Source organism: Syngnathus typhle, linkage group LG11, assembly GCF_033458585.1.
Source record: "Syngnathus typhle isolate RoL2023-S1 ecotype Sweden linkage group LG11, RoL_Styp_1.0, whole genome shotgun sequence".
NCBI lineage: Eukaryota > Metazoa > Chordata > Actinopteri > Syngnathiformes > Syngnathidae > Syngnathus > Syngnathus typhle.
Genome location: NC_083748.1, coordinates 10,607,538 through 10,633,442, shown reverse-complemented (window position 1 = coordinate 10,633,442; position 25,905 = coordinate 10,607,538). Strand labels below are relative to the sequence as shown.

The 25,905-nt window shown below is 46.0% G+C and overlaps 2 protein-coding genes and 1 long non-coding RNA gene across 9 annotated transcripts in view; 1 reads left to right on the top strand and 2 right to left on the bottom strand.

Moving 5' to 3' along the window:
• The window catches only part of sulf2a (sulfatase 2a), a 31,607-nt gene extending 29,460 nt beyond the window's left edge, over positions 1 to 2,147 (bottom strand). For 3 of the 7 annotated variants that reach the window (XM_061291749.1, XM_061291746.1, XM_061291753.1), the window contains exons 1-2: positions 1,924 to 2,043; positions 1,356 to 1,405 (exon numbers count right to left, since the gene is read on the bottom strand). The gene's annotated coding sequence lies outside the window, so the exon portion shown is untranslated. Of the gene's footprint in view, positions 1 to 1,355; positions 1,406 to 1,923; positions 2,044 to 2,067 lie in introns of those variants that run through there. The other 4 variants (XM_061291743.1, XM_061291748.1, XM_061291747.1 and 1 more) reach the window with 2 other exon arrangements.
• Positions 2,148 to 6,888: 4,741 nt separating this feature from the next.
• Positions 6,889 to 22,344, bottom strand: LOC133162382 (uncharacterized). Its single transcript, XR_009716212.1, has 4 exons — positions 17,777 to 22,344; positions 14,697 to 14,781; positions 9,920 to 14,110; positions 6,889 to 9,142 (listed from the first exon to the last, which is right to left on the bottom strand). It is a non-coding gene; the product is annotated as an uncharacterized LOC133162382 (long non-coding RNA).
• Positions 22,345 to 23,724: 1,380 nt separating this feature from the next.
• Positions 23,725 to 24,891, top strand: id1 (inhibitor of DNA binding 1, HLH protein). The gene is made up of 2 exons (XM_061291533.1): positions 23,725 to 24,217; positions 24,326 to 24,891. The coding sequence occupies exons 1-2, from the start codon at positions 23,855 to 23,857 to the stop codon at positions 24,359 to 24,361; spliced, it is 399 nt and encodes a 132-aa protein (XP_061147517.1). The 5' UTR covers positions 23,725 to 23,854; the 3' UTR covers positions 24,362 to 24,891.
• The last annotated feature ends 1,014 nt before the right edge of the window (positions 24,892 to 25,905 follow it).

Sequence of the window (25,905 nt, the reverse complement as noted above, 5' to 3'; positions counted from 1 at the left end):
TGGATGGCGGAAGAGACAAAAAAGGGAGGAAGTTGCCTGCAATGGGCAGACGTCCTTGAACTGAGCACGCAGCATGGGCTATGACATTTAGCAGGAACAGCAAAATGTCATGTCAATTAATCAGGAACAGCAACACCGGCGCTATCAATACTCGGCGGCCTCTTTCAGCATGCGCACACAGCTCGTGGCTGTCTGTGAAAGAGCACTACCAAAGATGGAGTGCTGCGGCTCGACTCGGATCGAGCCTTAATAATACTTCTGCTTCTTCGGCTTGGACCCACACGGAGAAATGGAATGGATCCATCACTTACACAATCACAGAGCACGGCCCCGGGAGATGGCGTACATTTTCCACTGCAGGGAGTTGCAAATTGCTTTTGAATAACCGCAGTCTTAATTGACGGGAAAAGAATGCGCTGTCATGAACTGTCATGGGCACATTTTTCACTTTGTACGTGCTCTGGGCCATTTTTCTCTTACCCCCCCCCCCACCCCACCCCACTCCTCGCCTTAATCTCTCCTTGGAGCGGTGGTGACTATGTTTTAAACTGTTTTTGTGAGCTACGTTTCTCTCCCTTAGGGGGTACTTAAACACTGGAACAATTGGCTCATTAGAAGTGAAAACACATCAAAACAATACACAATGCGGCTGAAAAGCCTTCGGAGGAACGGCGAAGTCAGGGAGGGAAGAGCACAGATGGATGGAGATGAGACACTGGAGGGTAGGCAGCGTGGGAGGGGGAGACAAGACAAGCAAACCTATAATGCTTGTGAGTCCGTTTAAAAGTTCACTTTTGCCTTTCACACATTAACTTCATTCACTGCCATTGACGGCGATAGACGGCAAATATCCATTGGGCTGGCAGTGAATGATTGAAGAAGCCAGCAAACAGTGAGGCCAAAACATTTGCTTTTGACATCAACAGATGACTACGAGACAAGAAATCTACGCTTCAACAGATGAAAAACAAGTTATTGGGAACTTGACATAAGCGGGAGAATCAATCAAAGCCTGTCGGGCAAACATTGGCAGAGCCCGTACAACCATTTGGAATGTCGTGAAGAAGAGAGAAACCGCAGATGTACTAACAGACGTGGAAAGGGTACACCGAGGAAAATAATGATGGAAACATTTGGAGAGCTGTAACAAAAACGAGCGAAACCAGTCATGTAGCATTCTCCAGACTTAAACCCTTTTGAGCGTGCATGAAAATAACTCCGAGTGCCAATAAAAAATATTGGAAGGGGGCATCGCTCCTCTTTTTGCAGATGTACACCTAAAACTGGAAAAAGTCTCAAATATGCACCATGGAGGAGAATATTTGACATACTCTGAGCACAGTCACCTCGCTTACCTTGATTTTCCACACCAGCTCAGTCACTCTCAAGTGAGTCGAGGAGTTGCCTGGAGCAGGGGGGGGGAAAAAAGAAGAGCGATTCAATAAGTGAACAACCTTCAGTGACAGCCACATGTTGTGGTACATTTATTTCTAGGCTTATGCCCTACAGCAACAAGCTTTTGAATTCTGAATCTCCAGAATATTGTTTTGACACCTAGCTCCGATGTCCAACCATCCATTATTGTTTTATATACGGCTGCTTATTAGGGATGCAGTTAACCTTGAGTCAATAACACCTGACTTTGAGGCCGAGGCAGGATTCACCATGGACTGGACAGCAATCCTATTAAATAAATAAAATAACCACTTATATGGGCGTGTTCGTAATGAATTGACCAAATTATTCTAAATGCTGGATTCGTGTGGTTGTTACAATAGTGCACATTGCATCATATTGAAAGATTCTGACGTAATATTCTGCCTCTCGTGTGACAGTGACAATGACAGGAAACAAGACACTTGAAACACTTCTAGGCAACTGCAAACTCTGTAGAAAATGCTCACAACGTCGCTAAACACTCACTTTTCGATCAACACAGCATAGTTAGTTAGTCAGTGTAAAACCAGAATTATTATGCTACGCATTTTTTGTGTGCATAATATTAGTTTTAGTGAATGCAGTTCAACCACTAGCATCTACGTGATGTCGAAGGTTTTCAAAAATTACTTTGAATCCAGGCGACGTAAGTTGGTAGCTGCAAGTTAAGGCAGATCTTGTGACGTCATATTCGTGCGTCTGGAACCTGGTGGAAGGGCTTTTGGGCAGAGTTGACTCGCAGCGCCGTCTGCTGCTCGTTCAGAAAACTGCACGGGGTAGTTTTCACATGACTTGCAAACAAAAGGAACCCTAAAGTACTTTTTTAAAGTCTAGATTATACATGAGTTGTTTGATAGTCAAAAAGACGAGGCTTTGCAAAATCATTTATTTTGAAGCTTTCTTCCTGACAACCTGCACGGCTCTTCCTTTTTGAATATGCTAAATAAAGGAATAGGAAGTACTAACATCTGCAATCATTCTTCATCGATTTACTATAAATACAAAAATAAATAAATACTTTAAAAATATAGTTAATCTACAGAAAGATTGAAATGGTTGGAATAACGTTTCAAATTCTCAATTGAATCTTTCGACACACGGGGGCGCCCTTAGCACACGTAATACTAAACTGCAAGCTGACTCTCCACAGGTCAAATTGAATGCCATTTGAGGAAAAAGTATTACCTTTTTTAATTTATTAGTATTATATTTAGTTTTAGTATTATATATTAAAACAAATCGTATCATGAAGGTTTTATTTTTCGAAAGAGGATCATTTTACACAAAATATAAATGGCCATAATCACGTCTGTGTTTTATTTGTTAGAGTCAAATAACTAACACTAACCTTACATGACAAAACTCAGTCTAAGATGATTCGAGCATCTATTGTTCCTGAGGGGTGTGTATGCTTTGGGAAGAATGTGGTCAGATTACATAAATTCATCCCAGAGTCACGGGAGAGCAATAGAGAGAGAGAGAGAAGCATAGCAATATCTTGCCAATTCCATCTCCACGAACCCACTTCAAAGCGCCATGTTTAGTTTTCATCATTTCCCCAAGCTACAAAGGTCATAGAAAGGATACATTGCACACAAAAAGTCATTTTAAGAGCACATTTGAGTGTGTAGCAATAAGAAGAGCACAAAAAAAAAGGTAAATGGAAACGTAGGCAGCAAGCTTGACCTAGTGATTAGTATGTCTGCATTGCAGTTGAAAGCTCACAGGGTCAAATCTTGGTTCAGGCCCTCCTGTGACGAGTTTTCACATTCTCCCCGTGCTTGTTTGGGTTTACTCTGGGTTTTCTCCTGCATTCCAAAATCATGCATGTAATCTTAACTGTGACCCTCAGAATGTCTGAAACTGATGTATTGTCATTTTATTGCATTAAAGGAAAGTTGCAATTTCACTCCACATTTTCTGCTACAATGACAGGAAACTTCATTTGGCAATAAATATAAGTGGGTCACATAAAATGATGTCGCGGACCAGATCTGGCCTTGAATTTGACTAAATTGTTCAAACAGAGGGTTTGAATATGAGTGTGAATGATCACTGCCCAGTGTAAACACACACACACATCTTGTGACCCTAGAAAACAAAAACCCAAATTAAAATTAGCACCGTACAAATTTGATCTTACAATCAACCAACTTGGTTACAATCTAGTGGGGCATGGAATTGCCTCAGATCAAGGGTATGACAAGGTCAAACAAAAGCATTAAGGACCTCCTGCAGATGGTCGGACCCTTCAGGGCGTCATAACATGGCCGTAAAAAAGCTCTCAAGTCACTTTGTTACAATACAAGTGAACACACTCCAAGGAGTTTACAGCTGGAGCAGATACACACACAAATGCTTTACCAAGCCTGACAATGATACACATTCATGCTGGCACACCTGCACAGGACACAATTCACAATGACTTTTAGTTTACTTACTTTAAAAAGATATGACTTCCATAACTTAGGCAAGTTAACAACATTTGATGACGCGTTCATTTTCGGCTTTCGCACAAGCAAATTTTAGGCTCACGATAACCTTAAAAAAATCATTATCAGAGATCATGCCGAATCAAACTAAAGGTCATGACCAACAATTCCCACACGCCACAGCTGTCATTGTTTTTTTTCTCTCTTTTTATCAGCAGCCAAATCATATACACAACCATCTTCTTAAGCGCCCTGGTTGCATTTCTTCATACCTCAATCAAAGATGGCTGATTACATGTTAAAACATGTTTTCCTCACTTGAAATACAAAGCTTAAAAAAAAAAAAAAAAACGTATTTATCGCCGTTAAATGCTGATTATTGTGGGACAAATTTTGAGCTGAACAACACGGTACGAGTTCAAACATATACATTATAGTAAAATCCGGTAAAGCTAACTGGAACATGTCGACGTTCCTCCCGTCATGAAACGCACAATAAAAACACATTGTCGCTAGGGAGCCCCACTTTGACCACCATTCAGGGTCTTTTTTCCCCTCTCTTTTGCCCTTTCTTGAGCAGAACAAAAGAGTGGAAGCCACCGTTGATACAGGTGGTGAGACGATTCGCAAAGGTTCAACTTAAATGTGAAAAAGTCGATTTGTTTTCTAATAGCTTCCAGAGGTGGCAAACACCAAGTGGCGCGATCCAGATGTTTTCTTTTTTGTATTCCTCTCTCGCTTTCTAAAATGAATATTACCTTGTTTTACCCAAGCAGCTGGATAATTTGTTCCATTTGGGGGGGGAGGTGGTGGTGGTGGGGGGGTCGGCAGGCGACAGTCAGGCGGGCAGCCACACAGGTTGGAGCCTTGTTGAAGAGTATCACGTAGCCGCCTTTTATGACCTGTTAAACACCCCGGAGCTGAACGCCACCATTTATCCTACAGTGTAGGGCACGGTGTGAATAAGATAGGGTGAACGTAGTCGTAAAAAAAAAAACATGTTTGTTTCGAGGAGAGGAAATCAGACTGCATGGAAGAAAAAAAACAAAAAGGAGGCCTCTGTAAGCCTGCAGTAAATTACCGACACTCCTTGCCTGTTTGTTGCTTCTGTAACATTCCCGTGTGGAAATGTGATAAATTGTGTTGTTTACAGAGAGGACTTAGGAAAAAAATGTAAATTAGTGATCCCTTCCAACGAGGCAATATTTGACTTGTCAAAGCTGAGCTGAAAAAGATGTTTCTATTTTATTGATGTGAACCAAAGGGCGCGCGTGAACGATCACTTTGCAGTTTCGATATGTCGCATGCAATGCGCTTCGATGTCTGATCTTTGTCTCAGATGTACAATCCTCCATTCCTCGGAAGATCATTGGAGGGTCTCCCTCCCGCTTTCCAGATTTCAGAGGGCGCAATAACAATCTCCTCTGTGATTCCTTCCACATGCACGTCGTGACGCTCGCTTCATTCGGGACCATTAGGTCCATCGTCAGATGCGCCGAGCGAGAATTACAGACCAGCGAGAGAGGGAGGGAAGTAGAGAGATTTCTTCTTCTATTTCAATTGCGGAACGGCAGCTACGCAAACACTGGATGAAGGTGGGAGGGAGACGCGGCAGCTGAGGCTAAGGGACGGATGGATGTGGATGTGGAGAGCAAAGACGGGGAGGGAGAGAGGCGCTAGGCAGAGCCGCTGAGTCTAGACTCCAGATGTGCAGGCAGCAGCGGCGGCAGAGCGGCTGCTCTGGGAGTATCCCCAGCACATGTCCCCACGCCGCCTGTAAATCAGTCCAGCTAGGCCTCAGGCTGCACCGCAGCCGCAAAAACCCTCCGCACGGACCCCCAAACTTGGCTGGCCAGCGACACAAAGGCGCCAATGAGCCCGCTGTGTTCAATTTTATCCATAATTGACTCTCTGAGTGTCTAGTAGACAAAACTCGCTCGAAATTTGAAGGAGACGTTGATGCAATGCCGTATTGTGTTCTTTTGGCCGTTCGCACCAGCAATTTGTGTTTTGGGGGGACACAAATCCACGTAAGTCCTCAAATAGTTATTTGAAAATCTAGTGGTGAACGGTGTTATTACAACCTGAAACTGGTCAGGTACCGTAATTTTCGGACTATAAGTCGCGTTTTTTTTTCATAGTTTGGGTGGGGGGGCGACTTATACTCAGGAGCGACTTATATACATATATATGTTTTTTTTTCACTTTTTTGGGCATTTTATGGCTGGTGCGACTTATACTCCAGTGCGACTTATAGTCCGAAAATGACGGTATATTTATAATATTGAGGCTGCTCTGAATGTGAGCTTGGGCCACGAATGGCCTGCCGCATTTTCGTTATTGTCGACATAACTCGCCGTTGTTTCCTAATTTGCCTTTGAGCATCTTTACATGAACACATGCCGACGGGAACGCAGCCGATGGTGGGTTGCAGCTGCGTACACATCAGAGAGCAGCGCCGCTTGGTGTCTCTCCTCATTTAGCTCCACCGCATCTCATCTGCCGCCCTGCTCCCCAGTCTCACTGGCACCAGGGCATTCCTTCAATAGCTTCCCAAACTTTATATCCACAATTTACACAATTACAGATTCCTGCTAAATGTGAGTATGTGTGCGCAATCCCTTTCCATCAATGCACACACATAATTAGATGTTGGACTGCAGGGCTTGCACCATATATAGTAAGCAATGCAGGCCACAAGCATGCGCTACACAAACCGCAATTCTCATTGTAGTCCATCAGGGAGCTATTTTAAAGGAGGAGGAAAATGTCTTTGAGTGGCTCAGCACTTAGCACATCCAAGTCCAAATGAAGGAAGGAAGGAACGGAGCGGAACGAGGCCTACACGTGTGACTGCGCTGCGTCTGGCAAACTCGGCCTGTGCTATTGTGCAAAGTGTGAGAGTCAACGCCTCGCTCAGCTGTTCAAACAGGTAGCGCGGAAGCTGTGTTTAAATTGATCGGGGTGTAGACGTCCTCTGAACAAACGGGTGAGCGCGGGGAAAGATGCAGAGGTCAGAATTCGGATGCGTGCGTGTCTGTTTGTTTGTGTGAACAGGTGAGCGAGCCATGTACACAAGCAAAACAATCAATAAACACTAAATGACACGCACACAAATCCCGGCGGAAACTCGAGCTCCCCAAGCTTGATTGCAAATATCTTGAAGCTTGCAGCAGCGGTGCTCACACAGACACCCTCTGTGTCCATATGTGTGCACATTAGGGCTGTTCAAACACTTTAATTGTGTTGATATTCGTCGCAGGGAGACATTGAGAGCGTTCCCAGCACTGAGGCAAGGAATGACCCCCCCTGGGATGCTCCTGGAAAAAACAGCTGACAGTTTGTGGAATTCTCCAGGACATGAGAGGTTAACTAGGCTCAAAACTCTGCCCGGTGGGAGCATAAAACAACACATCTCTAAGTAGATGCCACAGACAAATCAACCACGAGAAAATTGAATGAAGAAAATTGAAGACTCACTGTCTGTTGTGGAAAATTATTTTGAGTTAGTGTTGATTTAGTCCATTTTTTAAACCACTCGAGCTAATCTGGGTCATCTGTCAATCACAGAGGGACTGACATTATTTTTCTCACCATGCACATTTGCAGGCAGAGAATTTTCCATTATTACAAGACAGGTGTGTTTGTGGTATTTCATTAGACTTACAGCGCCAACTACTGGCCTGGCATGTTAACTACGTTGTTATCAGTCAGCTTTGGATATCTCTATTTATACAGACACACATTACATATATTTACTAAAACCACAGACAAGCAAACTGGCGACCATAATCAAATTTATACAGCAAATATGGATACAGACTTGGAGAGTAGGGGTTAGTGTTGCTTTTATTACTCTCAAATACTTGTATTCATTCAGTTCAGTTTGTTCCTAATGGTATTCAAAGTGCATCATTTCAAAAAAATACTTCTATGCGAGCCTTTATTGTTTTGCAATAGAGCAAGCAATAGATAATAGACATAAATGTCAGGCTGCTGACAGACAGTGCCAAATTCAAAGTACAAACCGCAATTATTCACCCAATCTAACAATTAGCAGTGCTGTCTTTTTCTCTTCGTCCACAAGAGGGCCACCTACACCATGTGTGATTCTCCAGGGGTCGTCAACAGATAGGAGTCTGTGAGTCTGCTGAGCATGTTTTTGCATGAGTGTCTGTCATGCATGCATGAGCAATCCCGAGTGGGGGGATTGCAATAGACAAGGCAGTCAGTCAGAAGGCCTTGGGTTCCTCCACCTAATTAGTAGCAGCGCTAGGCCGCAAAGGAGCCAGCATCAGCCGGCGTCAGCCGCCATGTGAAACGGCTGCAGGGGAGCAGAGAACATCTCCCCGATGCTGACTCTGCGTTCAAAGAGCTTATCTGAGCCCGTCTGGCCTCGTCTTATCTGATGTGACCTCAGTGCAAACGCCTCCTGTTTCATTTGGTACACCGTGGACTCATTTAGGCGCGTTGGAAAGTAGCTGGGAATACACAAATGCTTTTTTTGGATGGCAACCAGGCCAGAATGAGGTCGCCATTAGTCGTAACCCGCTGAGGGTCACATATCAAATAAGGCAACATTGTAGACTGGATTTGTTCTTTTGCGGTGGTGATTTATGAAGTGATTAATAAGCGAGTTCTGAACGGGAGATGTTGCAGAGGGTTTTCATTTAAGGCCGCAGCTCGGCGTGAACTAAATATCTGCTATGGCTTCCATGACCTTTTCATGCATGATGCTTATTGCTTAAAACCAATGTTTCTGCAATGACACTCGTGGCCCAAAGCCACAGTGGGCCGGCACAAACGATTCAGACACGATTCTGCTCCAGTGCTGCGGTAATTGTTGTTGCCCACTGTCTACCCCAGGAGTGACCCCCGCTTCCCGAAATGCAAACACATGCAGATACAGATGCACATACTCAAACACATTAGCACGCAATGTTGACACAGCTTCGGCAGGGATGACCCGCGCCGCCCCCCCCTCTTTCCCCGCACTCGCTCACACACACACACACACACACACACATACACACCATATCCCCGCTTCTGCCTTCTTGATCCCTCATCCTATCATCCCTCCCTACAAGTCACACATGCACGCACACACTGTGCTGTTTAGAGATCAGAAGCCCAGCTCGGAGGCCCCACACCTGGGCATGTTTGTGGAGGAAGCGGGCCCTGGGCGGGCTGCGCTCCATGCGCCTGTCGACTGGCTCCACCAAGTCTGGCCAGCTGTGCTCCTGGCCTGGCCTCTTGCTGTGGGGGCTGTGCAGCTGGGAAAGGCATGTTTCCCAAAAGGGGAGAAAAAAGGACAGAGAGGGGCGGAGGGAAGGAGGGTGGACATAGAAAAAAAAAAAAAGAGGAAAAAAGGGGCCTTTGGGTTATTTCGAGATCATTACACATTCATCCCTGGGCTTTCCTAAAGCATCTCCCTTTGTATGGAGAAAACATACCACGGTTGATTCGAGATTAAGTCGCTTTGTGCTTTCCAGTTAATGAAAAATATTTTCATAAACATTGGGCAACTTTTGAATCACATAAATAGTAGCTGCCTTTTATTTTCCCAAATACAGCGCCGTAAACTGCAGCTGTTTTGATAAATGCTTCAAAACATAATTTGAATTAAACACTGCCCGGGCATCATTCAGAAACTGTCTCGAAGAACAAATTCATTTTTATGCACTTTTCAATGCTAATGCGGTTTTCTCGGGAACACATTTAATCATTTCAAGCACGGTGCTTTGATTTGAAGACAAAAGTGGTGTTCAAATTAATGCGAAACAAAACACAAGAAAACAACATTTTCAAGAAAAGCAGTGTTTCAATTTGCTTGGTGTAATGGCTTAATCGTGTTCTGTGCCACAACACTATTCCAAAATATATTTGTGAACGAAACTCAAGTGTTATTTGGTCATTTTGGAAACTTTCACAAAAGAGATTATTCCATCAATGCATGAAATGTTATTTGGATACGAAGCAACCGTGGAAAACTTTCGCCAGTTGTAAGAGACAACAAACAAAGTTTTGGTATTTGCTATTTCAGATGTCACCTCATCCTGTGTGTGTACTTAGCCCGCTGCCACGCGGAGCTCCTTGGAGCCAAGCATCATCTCAGGAAGCGGACGACGTGTGGAAACGCTAGCTGCCACGTCCGCCCGTCACTCAGCAATCATCCAAGCTGAACCGTGCAGGCCTACGCAAAATGGTTACGGGGCTCATCCTCGCCTTCCCTGAGGATGAGCGCCAAATACTACACCTCCTTAATTATGAAGGATTGCGAGTGTGCTGATCTTATCAGAGCTGCTGTTGAGTTTGTGACGAAACCTCGCTATCTCGCTGAGGAATCTTGACTTGTATGCTAGCACGCTGCTATTTTTCGTAGTTCCGATTGCACATACGCTCCAAAGCGGTGACAGTTGCATAACTTCCATTGACCTGAACGTTCAGGTGAAACAACACGAGTCAATCCAGTGCAACTAAATTCATTTTAAAAACGAGAATCAACATCCCAAAGGAGACAATTTGACCAAACAGAGCGTGGTGTGTCCCTCCAGTTCAAAGCAGTTTGACCCCAGGGGACGTCTCGGTGGCTTATTCACCGGCATGGTGTCACTATTGGCCTGCACGGAAGAACCAGTGATATAAGGTGAACATATGCCCATCTGTCAGGAAGTGCAATTGTTGTATTCTAAAGTAAAACAACATTCATGGTTGAGAGGTGATGCGTGGCTGGCTGGGAAAAAATGAGAGCTCAGACAGAGAGGCGTCTCAAGTCAAACACTCGTTTCTTTTTACTGCGCCGCCTCCACGCTCGTTGCTCACGCTGCTTTTGCTTCTGTTTGCTCATCGGCCGAAGCCTCCTCCTTGTGGGAAGTCTGAGATTCTTCTGAGGCCGTGTTTACATCATAACCATCATTTTAATAAGTGCCATATGAAGATGACCCAAGAGCTCAAAGATCTCTGAGACCGAATCTGTCATCATCGTCAACACAGTAAACGTGCAACAGCAATCGGCAGATGTGCTTTTTTTTTTTTAAACCGTTTGAAATTGAAATTTTAATCTTCTCGCAGATGTTATACGATTAAAACTATATTTTTCGGGAACACATAAGACTCTAACAACTTTTCCCGGTGCTTATTCCAAAATAAAAGAAAAAAAAAGAAAATTTCCACTCTCACTTGGTGTGGTCAGCCCAAAATAAATGAACCACCAAAACAAATTGAAATACGACCTGTGGCACTTTGTTTTGGAGAAGACACAGTCAACCGCTACTTCCTCAACTCTCGGCCATATGGGGGTCGCCGTAGCAACCATTGCTATACCTGGAACATTACCTCGAGATATTCCTCACAGAGTGACATAAGATATCTCCTAAACTCTGCCCTTCAGGCTGCTCTTTAGAGTCAATGATATAATTCTGGGGGATCAAATTCATTTGGCACTGCCAAATAAAACCTGCTGCAAATGGAAAACACAGTACAGAGGGAAAATCAAGTCCCCGGAGACACGCCGAGAGAAAGAACAAAAAAGTCCTGACAAAAGCAGAACGAGAGAATTATCTGTGCAGCTGTCTGTGCATCAGGATGTCGCTCCCAGAGAGTCAACTCGGAGCAGCCTGATCACAGAGGCAGCACAGGAAGTCCCACAAAAAAGCAAAGGAAGTCAGCACCAGCTCCAGGAAGTGTTTTTTTTTTTTTTTTTTTGCAGGATCGGCTCCACGAAGTCTGGATCCTGTGAGGGAGGAGGAAGGGGGGGCAGGCAGCTCGGCTAAACACCAGAGTGTGAGAGAGAAGGAAAAGGGAGGGAAAAACCGAGAGTGGGAGGGGAGGCAGGGAGAGATTACATTCTAAGAGCAGTGACATCTGTCTCCATGCCGCCCAGCTGTGTGTCATTTAGAAAAAGCCGCCTGGCATCAGCCAGCCATGCGCCTGATGCCGTGGCGCCAGGCGTTCCACTTGAAATGACGCCGGGTGCCACCGCCGACTTATTTCCTCCAGCCTACGCGCAAATTGCTCACTTCAACCCGAGTAAACACCGCCTTGTGTTTGGAAGGGTTGTCTTTCCTTTTCTCTTTTTTTTCCCCTCATCTGAGCTGTTTCCATTCTTCTTCTGCAATCCATTTCAATAGAATATGAAATGTGGCATAACGCTCAGTAAGCAGATTAGTGGCTCTGGTGACAACAAGCCCCCCGCCCCTCCAATCCCCATCTCCGCCCTTCCCATCACACACGCTCACACACACACCTGTGCTCACATATTTACCAGCTAAGCCGTCATTTTGCATGTAAATAATAGAATGTGTGGTTGGAGCGAAGAGGCGCTAACTTCCTCAGTGTTGCACCTGGGCGGACGTGGTTTGCATAAAATGGGATGTGGGGACTGAAGTTGGGGGCAAGAGGACAACATCCGAGGTGTTAATGGAGTAAAACCTGATAAATAGATGGGCTTACTAATTTAGCGGCTAAACACGCTCTAAGTGTCATAATAGCCAAAGAGCTCGCGTGTTCTGCTGGCTGCGCATCTTCACCCCGAGCGGGTTCCTCAAATGCAAAATCTGAACGACACTCGAGACCAATTTGACCTCACATCAAGACGGATAAGACGAAGCCGCCAGGTCTCGGCGCAGCCCGTGCTTCCCGATCCGTATCTCGGTGTCCTCCCGCAAGTCTTTTGCCTCTGCTCATTCTTGCCTGATAAATGATAAGGAAAAAAAAGCAAATGTTCTCCGTTTGTTATCAGAGCCTATCAGGGCCTTAGAAGCCCGGTCAAGGTCAGAATGCCGTTCATCCAAAAATCCTTCAGGCCAGCGAGTTCTTTTCAGATGGGACTCGCGCGTCTCGGAGTCAGCCGGCTACGCGCAGTCAAAACATTTGGCTTGGATTCCAGCAACAGACATAATTCAGCACAGCTTTGAAAGCAAAAGCTGATAATATTCAATAGAACTTGTGTCATCGCGCTGGAGAGTCGAGTGCTTCGGCTCGGCGCCGGCCCGCTATATTTGGGCATTTCGGCAGGATTTTAATGACTTTGCCGGAGTAATTTTCGCCCGTGTGTTGTTTCAGTCTCATTTTCAGCAAACGCTGTGATCACCTGGCCTTTGCGTCGCGCGGGCCTTTCACAGCGAGCACAAAGAGCCAAGGGGGCATTGGTCCACAAGAAAAGCCCAGCTTTGGCTTCTTTGAGAAAGCAGAGGTTTAGCTCTTTCACTTCCACCGCATTGTTATGCTAAGGCCCGGCTCGGGAAGAAGAGTGAACCATTAGCATGTGAAGAAGAGCCAACATCTGAGGGAAACACGTCTTTAAGGCCCCAAAGAAAAGAATCCATGCTGTCTCTCTCTCTCTCTCTCTCTCTCTCTCTCTCTCTCTCTCTCTCTCTCTCTCTCTCTCTCTCTCTCTCTCTCTCTCTCTCTCTCTCTCTCTCTCTCTCTCTCTCTCTCTCTCTCTCTCTCTCTCTCTCTCTCTCTCATTTTCTCACTCGCTCGCTCCTCGGCTCCTCTCTCGTTCCTCACCGTCCGTTTGACGGCCCTTTCTCTCTTTCTTCTTTCAAGCTTCTCCTGCCGCTTCTTTTGGCGCCAAGAGGGTTGAGATGTATGAGTGTCGAGGAGGATTAGAAATCGGAACGCTTGCTGATGACACAATGAATGCGGCTCTTGACACGCATTGCATAGTTGTATCAAAGAGGTAGTCCGAATCAATTAGAAATGGAAACCCGCATCGGCGCTGATCATCGGGGCCACCAGGACGGCCAAAGATATCTAGCGCGTTTTTCGCACCACGAGGCAAATTTTTCAAAATGACCATTACGGATGAAAACTTTCATTGTGTTTAATAATCCACGGCATGTAGTTGTGTTGATTTGAAAGTATTTAAACTCAAACAACAATGTAGCCAAAGTGCAGCTAGGTCACTTAACACTTAACATGTTCTAAAATGAGAGCAATAATACAATGCAATGCAAACTATGTTATGTCATAATCCACAAAAGGTTTTGCTTATGTCTCATAATGATGCAAGTATGCTCAAGGTCCGCACGAGCGATCACGCTGGAACAATCATATTTCTTGGATAATTCAAATTGGCGACATTTTGAGTGAAAGCAGATTGCTGTAAACGGAGCAGGCTGAATTTAGTGACGACAGTCGGGGTTGGGGGGGCAGCTGCGGGATGAATCACGGTGCCGACACACGTACGCGTAATCTTGGGTGGGAACACACACATGCTCCTCTGGATAACAGCTGGACTGGAACAAAATACAAGTTAGGAGTTTAACAATACTTTATGACATCATTTATCGATCCTGTACTTTATTCTTATTTATTTAATTGTATTAGTTCTTTGTATGACATTATAAAGTTTTTTTTTTTTGATGATTCAGCAAAATATGCGACGTTTGGGGTTCCACAATATAGCAGAATAGGCAAAATAATGCTGAATCAGCCATCATCCTTGAAAGCTCCTGCTCTCTGTTGACATCAAAACCGAGTCAGTTATGAGTGGCAGGATAACAAAGCATATGATAAACATCTCTCAAGGCTCTTTGCTCAAAACTTTCCAGCTGAGTAACGACTCGCTGTAGGGAAAAAAAAAAAAAAAAAGATGGATGACTAAGCCGTGCACCTGCCTCGATTTCAGGCTATTACACTGACAAAAGGGGAGGGGCTGAGTTGGTATGAAAAAAGAGAAGGAATTTCCAAGGACAGTCAAGATGTTGTGAAATCATATTGCGCATGTGACCCGTACAGCTGCAGAGGGATGGGCTAGCTGCGTGTGTAATAGTATGAATCACCAGCAGAGTTCCTCAAAATTCAGAACAATCGCTTACGTACCTCTCTCTCCTCCATTTCTTCACAATTTGATCTTCGTAGTCGGTCTACTCAAACGCAGGTGGACAAGCGAGATGATCGCATTAAGCTAAAAACAAGTCAACACAAACACACACCTTTTAACAATGAACAATGCCAGAGTCATGCAAAGTTTCTTCATCAGCATGACATCATGTGACACATATAACACAGAGAAGTCACACACGCATTTCCTCCCCGATTGAGTGCAGGTGGCTGACGGCAGCAGCCGGGGCAACATTCCTGCTCTGTTGTTAAGTGACATCTCCCTTGTACAAGTGTCCTCATCCAGGAAAAGCAAATGACTCATGGGCTTGTTTACTTCACATGGCAGCCACTCGCAATACGTGGAAGCCAGGGGGGGTGGGGGGGTCCTGCTATACCGTCTGGACACCTGTTGTGTTAGATGCAGACGTGACTTGGGAAGCAGCGTGGTGGGTTTCCGTTGGTTTTCCTAGGTTTGGGGTCAAATTTTGACCTTTCTGTGGGGGGAGGTTTACTGGGTAGCTATCATCCTGCTTCCTCCCTTCTTCCAAAACCATTCATGTTAATTGAAGACCCTAAAGTGTAAATGCTTTTAAAAAGTACTGTCCTGTCCTTACATCTGGATCTGATACTCACATTCTTTTTGAAATCATTGTTTTTTTCCTGTGAGCTCAAGTGGTGGAACATTTGACTGACAAGTGTGTTTTGTTGCCCGGGAGTGTCCTCAAACAACTAAATCAGAGTCTTTGCACAAATATAACCTTTTGGAATGTTCTGGTTGAGGAAGGAGCCGCGGGTGTGTTGCGTATTATTCTGCAGTCTGCATACCTCGCTGATAATTGTTGTTAATAACATTTCGCTTTCAATTTCAAACTTGCTAACCAAAGATTCCACGTGTGGCTCGTGAAACTTGTTTCATTCTTTGGAGTACTGTTTTTTAGTCACGACTGAATGGCAAAATCGACTTTACGTGTGCCGATAAAGTTACTTTCAACAACCAGGGCGGGCATAGTCCTTGACGACTTTTATGAGCACGTCTAGTGCAGCTGACAGATGCTTCGACATCAAGAGAGGGAACATGCTTTCTTTCTTTCATAATAAACAACAGATAAAGACTCAAATGTGATGATAACGTCCATGGCCACTTAGAACCACTTGCATAACTTATTGAGATCCAATATGAGAGCTATATAAAAAAATCTGACCTTTTTATTATATTAAATGCTCTATATTGATCTAAAAATATATTTATCATTGTTGTCTGTGGAGTTTGTTATCATATTATAATTTCTAGTCTATCCATAGATAGATATAACCTTAGCAGATGCAATGGAGGGAGGATGTGACAGTTTCGATTTGGCTTTTTTCAACAAGAATTTAAAATTGGAGTAACTGACACCAAGAATAAAGCACATGTACAAAGACACCTGTACGACTCTCTCAGTTCCTGCTACAGCTAAATTCTAACTTATGAATAATATCCATCCATCCGTCCGTCCGTCCGTCCGTCCGTCCGTCCGTCCGTCCGTCCGTCCATCCATCTGTCCATCCATCCATCCATCCATCCATCCATCCATCCATCCATCCATCATTCGATCCCCTTGCGGCCACGCTGGAGCCTATCCTAGCTGACTTTGGACAGCAGGCGGTGTACACCCTGAACTGGTCGCCAGCCAATCACAGGACACACCTAGACCATCCACACTCGCACTCACAGCCAAGGACAATTTGGAGTGATAAACAGAACTTGGGGAAGTAAGCACTGCCCCAAGGACTGTCCAGTGGTCCTCTGTGTGGTCTACCCCCCCCCCCCCCCCCCCCGACCCCTACTGAAGGCTGAGACCGTTTTTCTGCCTCCTTGTCCTCCTTTGATATCAAGAGTGCTGGAATGGAGGAATACAACTGCAAAGAGGGAGGGAGGGAGCTAGGAGGGGGCGGGGGGTTGCCGGGTCTCCCTAGTTGCCAAGCGAACGCCATATGGGCAGCTCACTGGTGTTACTGGGGGCCCAGGGCTGTTCCCAGAATTCACATGATAATGAAGCCCGGGGCCATTCAGAGTGCTGGCCTAAAGCTGGGCCTAAGAGCTTTTGATAGCCCCCGGCAGGCTGTAGGCCTGCCCACCCCGGGCCCAGCCAGCTTTCCTACCAGGCCTAAACCACCTGTTTGATTTTCCCAGGGCCCTGCCACAGTGCGGCGGGATGGAGGGAGCAGGGAGGGGCAGCAAAGGAATGCCTCACGTTTTGTCACCAAGTGTGTACTTCCCATTTACTTCCTCTTTATAATCCCTGCAGCCCTCCCCTCACATGCACTCACAGTTGGTCACATAAATATAACCTAGATGCGCACACACACACACACACACACCACCGGTTTTCCCTTCACTAACAGTTCCCGGGAGAAGAATGAAGTTGGAAAGTAGGGCACCTTCTGCTGCTCTAGGAGCTTCACACAAGCAGATTCCTGGAAGTGGCCCCTGGATACGAGTCTCTTACGTGGGAACCAGGGGACCACGCGTTCTTGGTGTGGGGGAGCAGTTGGGGTGGAGGAGAAGGTGATGGGGACGCAGTGGATGAAGCGATGGGAGTGTTGAAAGAAAGAGGGAAGCCTCCCCAATTGCGGGGGGTCGAAGTATGTTTACAGGGGGCACATTCCTCTATCGTGAGAATGGCCGACCGCTTCGGATAACGCCAGCGCAGACATGGCAGATGGCCTCAGGCCCAACGCATTGTAACTACTGTACATAAAAACAAATGATGTGTGAACAAAATCTCTCAATCTTCTTGACTGGATGATTTATTAATAGGTTTCTGTCTAGATGACGACCTTGCCAAAACATATCAAATCTAAAATGCGGCTGATCCTCTGGGCAACATTTCTGTGGTGGTTCTTGTGATCCGAGCAGGTGCGCAGGTGTGGCGTTGTGTACTCTGCAGCCACTTTTGGTTCCCAGTGCGAAGGCGGGGCAGCGTTCCCGCAGTTTAACCTGAACTGCCGCCTCGCTGAGGGCTAAACACCTGCAACACCAGCAAAGAGCAAACTCGAAACGGCATCCGCGGGTGGGGGCTGGCGTCTCATCTCACCTGACACGGTCTCTGGTTGCCATGCATGTTATTCAGGAGAGGTGCTCAGGGGACGGCAAAGTGTTACAATACCTGCGCGGCGTCGCACTTTGGACGATGACAAGAATACATGCAGCTACACCTGCTGCACCTGGATTCCTGACTGGAGGGCCTGTGAATGGAGAAGCGAATTCCCACACCCCAGGAAATCAACTCGCCCTTGTCGTTACACTTTTGACGAGGGCAAGCAACAAACAAGAGCGGAAACCTGAGTGCGGCGGAGGTGCGACTTAAATGTCAAGAGCGAAACAAAAACCTTCCAGAGGCCCAAATAACTTGATTATAGCCGCTTCCACAATCAAAACAAAAGTGTCAGGCCCAATCTGTTCACTGTCAATGGCAGCTCTCATTTGTCAAGCCCATCCAAGAGCTCGGTTCTCAGGCGACTTGCACAATGCCCGGTGACAAACAGGAGGGCTCTCCTTTTAGCCCTGCCTGCCACCGGGAAGCCCATCTGAAGTATTAATCTTTGGGTGGAAGAGTGGAGGAGAGGGCTCAGCCTGGCCCAGCCATTGTCCCCAGGCCCGGGCCCTCTGAATGGGGCTTTGTCAGCTCCCCAGCTGCCACTGTCCGAGCTCCGTCTTTGGGCTCGGGCTCCTGTGTCCCCTGGCCGTGCTGACTGGACGCCTCTGTGCAGCTGTGGGGATGCGAGCGTTTGTTTGAGCGCCAGATAAAGAGAGAGGTCAGGTGACCGACTATAAATGGATGCCTCTCGCTTGTCATTTTTTACTGCCGCTTTCTCTGCCATCTCAGGCAACGCTCGCCAATGCTTAACCATCAATAAAGTCAAATCAATACACGTAAATTTGTGTCAACTTAGCAGGGCCTTAGGCGCTTCAGAGCAATTACTAATGACCTTTGATCTTTCCACTTTAGGTCCCCTGAAATCCTTCACTAACTTTTTGGGGATTATCACAGACTGATTTTAGGTACTAAGTGGTACTTGGGTTTTTATGTCGTGAAAAGGTTTTGGATGGCGTTGTGGCCTCCTCGGTATATATAAATAATAGAAGTGATAGATTGTGCGATTCTAATGGTGCAATACGATCATGAGTTTAAAAATTCTTGAATTGGATTTAAGAAAAGCTCTGTCATTTGTTTGGTCTTTACCGGCCCGCTAAGGAGGGGAAAGGTGGAGGGGGCAGCTGGCCGGCAGCAATCAGTTTTGTCCGCCCCCCACCCCATGGGCATCTTCTGGCGACCAGCTGGGAACAGCTGGTCCCCCTTCTGCTACCAGTGGACCTGGACTCTGTTGGAGTCCTGGCCAAGAGATGGCCTCACAGGATCCAACAAGCGGGTAGCATTCAACTTTCCGCTAATGAAGAGGCTTCATTAGGCTACACTTACAGTTTCTATAGCGGTGCATCTATTGTTCGCTGTACAACCACTGGGCCGGTCAGGACAAAGGAGAAGCTCGTTGGCTTGTGCTGACCTCAATGCAAAGTCAGTGTAAACTCACCCGCCCGTCCACTATGCGGGATGTCACCAGCAAAACGGTTTGCAGAAGAATGAAGAAGTGGAGGGAGGGCTGAGGTGGCGTTGGGAAAAAAGTTGCTGGTGGTTGCAGTGGTAGCAGGCCGGGGTGGGGGAAGGGGGGTATGACCAGCCGACGGAAGAGGGACTCGGGCGTTATTAGATTCGCAACAAGCCGTAACACTGTCTCCCATTGTGTTTCCCCCTCCCCTGCCCTTCCCCAAGCCGTGACCGGAGAAAACACTAGCAAGCATCCCCTCCATCTCACTCCCCACTCACCAAACTCGAGCCGACCCCCCCATCCCACTCACACCCCCGACTAAAGCTCTCTCTCCAGGCAATTGCCACTGGAGTGGAAAGTATTCCAGAGTACAATGTCTGTGCTCTCAATGGGTGCTTTAGCATGCCACCAGTGCGCTGTCACCAGCAGATGGGGAGCTAATTAGAAGCCATTAAAGGGCTTTGATAGTGTGTGTGGGAACCAGGCAGTGGGAGATGGCCACCGGGGTGTAAGGAGGGATACGTTTTGGATCTCACACACACACACACACACACACATAGGCAAGAGACCAAACTGTCCCCGTCGGGCCAAGGACACAGACTGGAGGACACCTGCGGGCCTTCAAGGATAAAGTGCAGATAGTACAACCTGCACAGTGGAAAATGGCACCCAACTCGCCAGTCAGGGGGAAAAACCAAAACACTGGCTCCGGCCAGTCTGCGCTGCCGATGACACATCTCTGAAGCAGGACTCCCACAGGAAGTGACTCCCAACCGTGGGCCCTCAGTCATTACAGAGGGAGGTGCCAAGCCACACCACAGCGCCGCAGCATCTCCAGGAATCCAGGCGGGGTGTGTACGTGCAGCAGCTGACAAACGACAACCCAAAATCTTACATTTCACTTCCTGTCCAGAGTGGAACGTCGCGACGTGTCCGTCATCATTGAGATGTTGTCGTTGAGGCCATGCAAACATGCACGCCTTCCTGGTCTCACACGAGTCTCTCGACTGGCCTGCTCACCTGCACACAGGTGTGATCATTATCAAGCAAACAGGAAGAGCCTGACTGGGGGGAACTGGAAACTCATCGCACAGCTGCAGAGACAGCCTATGTGTGTGTGTGTGTATGCATGTAGATGATAAATCCCAAATGAGCGAGGCAAGCTCAATAGATAGCTAGATAACTAATAAGCTTTTATGATTTTATTTTGGCTTTATTATTTTATTATTAGTCTCATAAACTGAAAGAGCAGCAAGTGTGTACTCAAATAACCGTTTCTGACACTCCTCTGTCCAAGAAACAAAAAGATTTCCTCCCTGTCACAATTATTGTGACTCGGGCCACTTTCATGTTTGAGGAAGTAGTAAGACTGCTTCGTATTGTCCCAACAGTAATAAAAACAGCAGCAAAAGTCTGTTGGAATGTCTCATTTCCTCTAAAGGAATTCCTGCCTCAACCTTTCCCGAATACTTCCTGTAATGTGCTTTACTCGCACTCGTGATAAAGAGGGCGTATTATTGAGTATGCTTCCCCTAGACCAAATGGAACAATGTCTTCGACCAAACAACACCCCCCCACCCCCAAAAAAGTGGCTAAAATACACAATGTTCTTTAAAAGCCTTTTGATGGCTGCAGGATGTTGCGACAGACCGTCACAAACGGTAGCCTGTCAGCAAACATAAAATACTGGTAAAGAGCCATCATGTAACGGCTCCACTGGGAAAAGGAATCCCGTGTGGGCAATGAAGGCGGGCCGGGTTGGGGTGGCGCGAGCGGGCACTGCCATTCTGTCAGTTAAAATCAGGAGCTAATATGGTTGACTTTTCTTTGGCCTCCTCTGCCTCTTCCCTCTGTCTCCTCTTGCCTTGATGTGCTCTAAACATGCTAAAAAGGGCCCAGCTGTGTGGCGTTATTGTTGGTGTCAGTAGGAAGTGCTGATAGCTTTTGCAGCTGAACAAAAGCTGGATGAGGGGTGTGGAGGGGTGCTCCAGACACTGTGGCTCCAGCCTAGATTCTCTCCCACAATCCCTGAATCGCGCTTCCATTGTTCTGCCCACCCGGCCCTCCCACCACCCCGTCAGCTGCGACCTGGGACAGAGGGCAGGGGGGGGGGGGGGTGTAAGAGAGAGAAAAAAGAAAGTTGGAGAGAAGTTTTTACAGGTTACTGCAACAGAAGGAAGAAAAAGCCTTGGGCTAGGGAGATTGGTTAAAAGAAAACAATGAGCCGTGGCTCTTTTAATAGCTTTTGGACTCGAGCAAGAATGATTTACAACAATATGTTTGCACAAGTCCAACATCCAATCAAATCTCAGGAAAAATCTATTCAAATGTTGACGGTATATAGACTATGAGAATAAAAAGGTTAGCTGAAACTTGATGGCACGTACAATTCTGCCTTTTTGTGTTACAACAGAATTTAGTGTGAACACCAAGGAAACTGGTCTGGACAAAAATGACGAAATATCTCGTTCCACAAGCTTTGATTTTTTTTTTCTCCCGTCAATGACACTTCTGCACCTGTCGACAGGTATTTTGGCACGCTGGTTTGAAAATCTTCCATGGGCGTTTAAAAAGGTTTAGGTCAGGGCTCATCAAAAGGACATTTCGATTTAGTTTGGTATTTTGTTCTCAAAATTGTTTTATAGCTCATATTAAAAGTCTTGAAAACTTTTGACAATTAAAGACATCATAATCTGTACATTGATGGGCAAAAGACCAAAGGCCTACGCGAAAGTGATCATGTGAAAGAATGCAAGCGATGTGTGTTAAAATGCAAATTTAGGTCCTTCCTTCCTCCTCTCCTCTCCTCTCCTCTCCTCCTTCTCCTCCCCCTCCTCCCGAACTCGCTCTCCGGCCAGCGGCGCCCGCGCAGGTGCGCGGGGCGGTAATCTCATCTGGCCGCTCCAAGGTGATAAATGAACGACAAAGCTCCGGAGCTGGTTTGTTCTCGAGCTGCAGGTGAATGGCGGAGCTAGGCGGTGCGAGCGCTCTTGTTTGACGTCTCCATGGAGACCGCCCGAGCGGCGCCAGGCTGACAGGCGTCAAGGCTCCAATGAATGGGTGACGTCACCGCGCTGGCGCCTGCCAGTCTGCGCGCTGCGCGGGCTTGTTTGGACAATCGGAGAAGGAGGGGGGAGAGGAGCCATGTGAATGTGAGGCTCGGCACACACTGCAGAAACATGTGAAGGAATCTGCGAAAAGTTTGCCCCACCGCGAACACTGCTCGTCTTGTCGATGCGGAAAAAGTTGGGAAAGAAGAGAACAAGCGAGCAGAAAGACAGCTTTCAGCGAAAGCCATTGCCAATGGAGTGGAACTTGTCGCCTTTTTAAATACAGCTGTATTTTTATTGCACAGCTCAGTTGCTCTATTAGAATGAACTTCTAATAGTTTAACGTTTAACATGGTAAGGATTGTAGTACTGTGGAAAACTCTAAATGAAAAACGTTAACAAAGTCCTGAAAACAACTCAAAGTAACAACAAAAGACCAGCAAACAAAATACCACTATAGAAACTAAATGTGACAGCAATTCAGCAAAGACTGAAAGAAAGCAGGGAAATAAATACTAGCAAACTGAAACAAATGTTGGAAGGAGCCAATTGGCTAACACCAGAGATGAAACAAAGAAATTAGACATTTACAGTATTGATTTTCTTAATTGCATGTTCAAAATAAAAAGTGAAATCATTAATAGCACTTCTCAATTGCATATTTTAATCAGACATGTGTGTATGTCCCTACGTGACCTTTTGACCCAGATTTAAAAATGACTACAAGCACAACAGGTTTTTGAGATATTTCCAATATTTTGCGTTTTTAAATTTTACTTAGAAAATCTTTCTGGATATACCGTGCATCATAATTAAAGGTCTGCTTAAAAAAAATCAACTCATCCGCTAAACCTAACCATTAATTCATATTATTAAGTATCTTACTTTATTACATATTATAGTATGATTGCATTAGTATGGAAACTTGAAGTGCTCCAGCAAAAAACGAGATTTTTGACCAGTATAATCCAAATTCGCTTCTTGGAGCGGCTCTGCCTGCCTACAGCGGTGCACATCTGCAGCGCCAGCAACAATGGCGAAATGTGTGGCAGCCTAATTAACACGGCGCATTCATTCATTCATTCATTCAGTCCTCCCACCGCAGCACCCCGTGACTGTCCCCCAGGCAATCTCCACCTGCAGAGTCCCCAAGCCTCGCAACGGACAGCTGGATTCCCACATATTAGCCATAAAAGACACACATTTGTTTCCATTTGTAACGCCATCCCTCAAACAGATTGGAAACCCCGATAACCAAGCGTGCTCGCTGATTGGACGAAATTGTGAGCGCGGGCCAACCCGTTCATACGACGGTCGACACGCTATTGGCTGAGCTCTGGCGAGGCCGCGCCCCCTCCCTGCGCGCTTGCTATATAAACCGGGATGCCTGTCCATGTGGACGTTGCGAACTGTCAACATTACATTACTGCATCATCCGAAGGGGAACTTTACGCCTCACGCCTACTATTTTAATTGGTGTGTGAGGAAAGTACGAGCTGATAACTTCTCCCCAACATGAAAGTCGTTGGATCTACTTGCGCCTTGAAGAGCAAAGTAGGCAGCGAGGATATGGTGCGCTGCTTATCCGAGCAGAGTTTGGCCATCTCAAAGTGCAAGATCCCGCTACTGGACGAGCAGATGAGCGTCTTTCTGCAAGACATGAACAGCTGCTACAGCAAGCTCAAGGAGCTCGTGCCCACCTTGCCCACCAACAAGAAGGCGAGCAAGGTGGAGATCCTACAGCACGTCATCGACTACATTTGGGATCTGCAAGTGGAGCTGGACGAGCCGGAGAGGAGCCACCACCAGCCCGGGGGCGTGCAGGCGCGCACGCCGCTCACCGCGCTCAACGCGGAGCTCGCCAGCATCGCCGTAGAGGTGATTATGATTTCTAGACGTTTCTCTGTGACCTTTTTTTTGTTTGTTTTGCGTGGAAACTTCTCCGTGTGGTCGCTCGTGTCTTAACAGTCTGTCTTCCTTTTGCAGAATGGCTGTTCGGATGACAGGATCATGTGCCGCTAAGAGTTTCACGGAGCATCTTGAGCTGAAGCTCAAGGCTTTCCAAAGGTGTCCCCACGCACCATCCACGAGAAACTTTGAACTGTTAGTGCAGCTGGGTGCGGTTCCCGCTCCCAGAGAAAAATAAAGCTAGAAGCGTTGCGTGGACGTTATCGCGTTGGAGAAGAGTGTCAAAGCAAGAAGTCACCCAAGGCTCTCGATTCATCAAGAGGGTCCAGCGAGAGAAAGAGAATAACTGCTGGGTGGGCTACACAGAAGACTGGGCTGGCCACTGGGACCAAGACCAGAAGTGTCCAGCGCAACCAGAAGAACATGTTCTACAAAGCTTCTGCTGTTGCATTCTTGTATCTTGTGCAAACTATCTGAACAACAAAAAATCATTCCACAAATTTGTATTTTTGTTAATTCTCAGATTCCTGAGCAACAAACTGTATTGTATATTACAATGCCACATTATGTGCGAACATATTGTTTTTTTACAATGTACATGTTATTTGTGTTTTTTTAATTAAAACAAGACAATTATTTTTTAACTCGTCTGTCTGCGCATGTTATTGCTTCGACACACATAAGAGGCTTTAAAGTGTGATTCCTTATCCATGTGTGAAAACTAACACTTGGCTATTACGGCGCTGTGATGAGTCTTATTGGAGCCAAATCTCAGTTGGAATGCATGATGTAAAGTCTGCTGTCACACTCAAGAGAACCTGAGAAGTCAAGCTACCGAGTGTTACAATTGGTAACATAAAGCCAAGAGACTGGTGGCCAACACAATAACCCCAACGTAGTTTGAGGACGTTTCTTCAAAATAGGCGCAAAGAAATTAAACATAGCCTTATAAGCTCCCCTAAATAAAATTTATATATATTTCTGTCTTGTTTAAGCCCCAGTGCATTTTACAGGATGAGATTTATTGCTACATTTGTCTTAAATGCGATATTTACCTTAAGTTACTGTCGGGGTCACTATACTTGTTCATGACAGAATTTAATTTCACTTTTCATGTATTGTTGCCACTTTTTTTCACAACTGAGATATCCTAATTACGTTCAGTTACATTTAATTGAAAGAAATCGAATGAAAACTGTAACTTGACTACAAATTTAACAAGTGCCAAACATACTGAGTGACCCTGTGATTAACCCGTTTGTTTTTTTCTTTAGAAACCCAAAACATCTCAAAGATGGTTGCAGGCAGGTACTATAATTCCACAGGTCTCATGTGTAGTTTTATGTGTTAATCACAGCAATCACCAGTAGATGATGAAACTAAAAGAAAGTGTGCTCTATAACGTATTTTCCATCTGCTGTGAAAATGACTAACGAAATGTTCGAATGTCAAAATAGCAGGTTTCTTGGACGCCCTGTTTTGTGACATTTTACTGGAGTTCACGAGACCTGAAGTCCAATGACAAAGCGTCAGTCAGCTCTAAAAGTAGTTTCCCTGAGTCAGGCGTCACTAGAAGTTGCTGTTTCAATGTGTTCTGCTGTAAATCAGCATGTGACGGAGCATGGGTTAAAAACAGGCTCTGGCTCGAAGATCGCTTG

Coding starts and splice junctions, on each gene's coding strand:
- id1 (XM_061291533.1), top strand. CDS start 23,855: ATGAAAGTCGTTGGATCTACTTGCGCCTTGAAGAGCAAAGTAGGCAGC. Junction 24,218..24,325: donor TCGCCAGCATCGCCGTAGAG/GTGATTATGATT, acceptor TTCCTTTTGCAG/AATGGCTGTTCGGATGACAG.